The sequence below is a fragment of the Cystoisospora suis genome (genome assembly GCF_002600585.1).
Source record: "Cystoisospora suis strain Wien I chromosome Unknown contig_868, whole genome shotgun sequence".
Classification (NCBI taxonomy): Eukaryota; Apicomplexa; class Conoidasida; order Eucoccidiorida; family Sarcocystidae; genus Cystoisospora; species Cystoisospora suis.
The window spans coordinates 4,232-7,130 of record NW_027153669.1 but is presented as its reverse complement, the minus strand read 5'-3'; the positions used below and the strand labels follow the sequence as shown (position 1 = coordinate 7,130).

Genomic DNA, 2,899 nt, shown 5'->3' with positions numbered 1-2,899 from the left:
ATAGATAGATAGGTAGATGAATACGTAGACTAAGGAGGATGGAGAGATAGAGGAACAACACCTAGACAGATTCTAGGTGGGTAGACAAAGGTAGAAGATGCACGGCTATACTAAAGAAGAATAGACTAAAAAGAAGTCAAGAGAAATAGATAGGTTCAGGGCAGACAGACAGATTATTAGAGATAGATGTTTCGATTAGAGGCAGACAGTTAAAACTTCAGCAGTCAGAAGGCCTCGTATCACGATCAGAAGGACCCCCTCTGAACTCCATGAGAGAAGTGGAAGAACTCTTGGCGCGCGCTTTATTGTTGGCAAATGCTGCCTCTCCCTCGTTCCTCTCACGCCGCCACACGCCCTCGTTTGTTTTCTCTCACTAGCGGCACAGACTAAAGATAGATAGCACGGAAGAGATATATTACACCTTCTGAAGAGGCTCTATGCAGTGCCATAGAGGCCTGTGGCACGGCCGCCAAGGGGCCGGCTGCTTCGCGGACTGTCAAAGACGAAAGTGACCAAGAAGAAGATACTCCCCCGCTCGATCCATCGACCGCCTCTGCAGGTATGGAGGAAGAATGATCCGAGAAAGATGCACAAAAAACTAGGATTGGCAGCAGATGCTTTTAGTGGGTTATTATCTGCTTTTTCTTTTCCAATCTCGACGTCTCCTTTTTGCAGGCCTACTAAAGAATGTTCGCTAGTTTACCGTGCCATCGCCTGCGCGCCCGCTTCTTTAGCATGCCGTGTCCGCGTTTATGTATTTGTCCCGCGGACAAATACATATAGAACATGGCCCTGGCTCAAGTATAGAATACGTCCCCCCCCCCGACCGCCCCTGTTTTCTCTCTCTCTCCTTTACAGTGTCACTGGTCTCTAGTCAGCTACTATCTTCTGCTGGGACTTCCTCGTCTCTTGGATACTTCTCCGAAGCCATCACGGGCCCCCTGGTCATGTAGAGTTTTGCGTAGTGGGTGGATGCTCGTGAAAAGTCACGCGCGTCGCTCGTTTTCATCACACGACGCGCAGTCCCGTCTCACGCTCCTCCCAGCTTAGGCGATGATGTTTCTGCAGGACGTCTCAGCTTTCTACGCAGCTAGCCGACCCCTGGAGAACTTTCTGACCAGAAAAAGATTGGACCCGAGAAAGGGATTGTGGGGGCGGGCGGAAGAGAAGGGGAGAGGACGCCAGAGGAGGCCTTCCAAAGAAGAAGAAGAATGATGTCTTCATTACATGTGTACTAACGCGTTGTACAGAGAGATCAGATAGATATACACATACATCCACTTTTGCCTAGAGTACCACACTGGATACGTTCTTCTTTGTTTTGTGGAACTAGGGACGGACTGACAGACTCACATGACTCTTTTTAAGGGGTCTTCTCAGCCGCCATTGATCACCTCTACAGGGGTAACATGGCGCATCACTACCGCGCCTCCGTCTGCCTGGCACTCCCTCAGTGGTCCTTTCCCTGAACAGTCTTCCCCTCTCTTTGTCTTCCTATCCTCCTTATCACTCCACGACTATCGCTCTCAAACAGTTTCACTAGGATTCTAATTGAGTTTTGAACCTCCTCTCACGACACAAAACGGTTTGCCCGCATGCTTTGTTCTTATCACGACGACTAGAATGAAGATGGCTCCCGCAAGGGTCTCCACTGCAGCAGAAAGGAAGAGAAACGACGTCAAAAGACACTGGACACTCATAAGACGACAGACTGGCACTACTACTGCTACAACTACGACTTGTGTGAGTGTGAGGATGGTGATGAGACTCTTTCCGAAGGTACTCTAGCCGGTGGGCGATCCAAAGAAGACAACGCATAAAACGAGAGATCTTCCGCTCGTCTCATCATCTAGCAGCCATCTAACCGTCGTCTCAGTAGAAAAGGCACCGATGGCGGGGGGCGGGTGAAAGGCCCCCAAGACAACATATCGTGCAAGGGAGACTCCAGCTAGCAGTGAGCGGTTGTTGAAGGTGGTGTGCAAGCCACTCGCTTCTCTTGAGAGAGAAGCTTGCAAGCCCGGACGTCCCGAACTTATTCGCATCAAACTGCTCGTTCCTTTTTACCAAGGACACGAGCATGAGTGAAACCGAAAATGGAGGGCAGGGGAGATCTGAAACGTCTGAGATGCTCACCCGTTTATTTATTCTGGCGTTTACGGGTGCGCCGCTGCTGCAGTCTTGCTGTAAGTGTGTAAAAGCTATCAAGCTATCACAAAGCTAACGCCAAGCACTACGCAGGACTTCAGCAATCTCAGTTTGGTCTCGGAGTTGACTCCGAGAACGACTGTTTCGTGTCGGTCATTGTTTGCGCAATGACTTGGACGCCGCCATTCAGCAGGTGGTTGGGGCGTGTTGCACCGCGCCGAAAGGCGACAGGGGTTCACGTCGAGGGAGGTTTTCGTCCGGAGCCGGGGACGAAGGCAACAGAGGCCAACCCCCTACCCTCTGTTGTCGAAGAGCCACAGATTAGAACAGCTGGCGAGCCACGAAAGGGGAAAGGGGAGAAACAAAAGCGGCCGGAGAGGAAGGAAAGCCACAGGCGCCCCGCGTTGCTGCGTCCGCGGTCCAAGGTTTCTTTTTCGTCTTGCTTGCCAAGTTGCTTTGGCTTTCCAAAAAGACGAAAGAAAAGCGATGCAGCTCAGGAGAGCTCTGTGGATGGCGAAGGGAAGAACATGGATGAAGAAGAGGAGGAGGCGGCTACGACCGGAAGCTGCCAGGAACGAACTTCAGGGTTCTTGAAGTCCGAGGAAAGTGATGGCGAGGTGTCACTTCTGCCTGTGTCCACCGAGACACATCGTCTCGGGGAATTCTTTGCTTCAACCGGCGCGTCGGATTCGCAAAAAGCAAGACAGAAACAAGACATCGGAGGGGCATCCTCGTCTTACAAGGATAACGAGAC

The 2,899-nt window shown here is 51.4% G+C and overlaps 1 protein-coding gene across 1 annotated transcript; it reads left to right on the top strand.

Moving 5' to 3' along the window:
* Positions 1-1,935: 1,935 nt before the first annotated feature.
* Positions 1,936-2,859, top strand: CSUI_002072 (uncharacterized protein; the record flags this gene model as incomplete). Its single annotated transcript, XM_068062274.1, has 1 exon — positions 1,936-2,859. A coding segment is annotated over exon 1 (546 nt), but the record flags the coding sequence as incomplete, so codon positions are not given.
* Between the last annotated feature and the right edge of the window lie 40 nt (positions 2,860-2,899).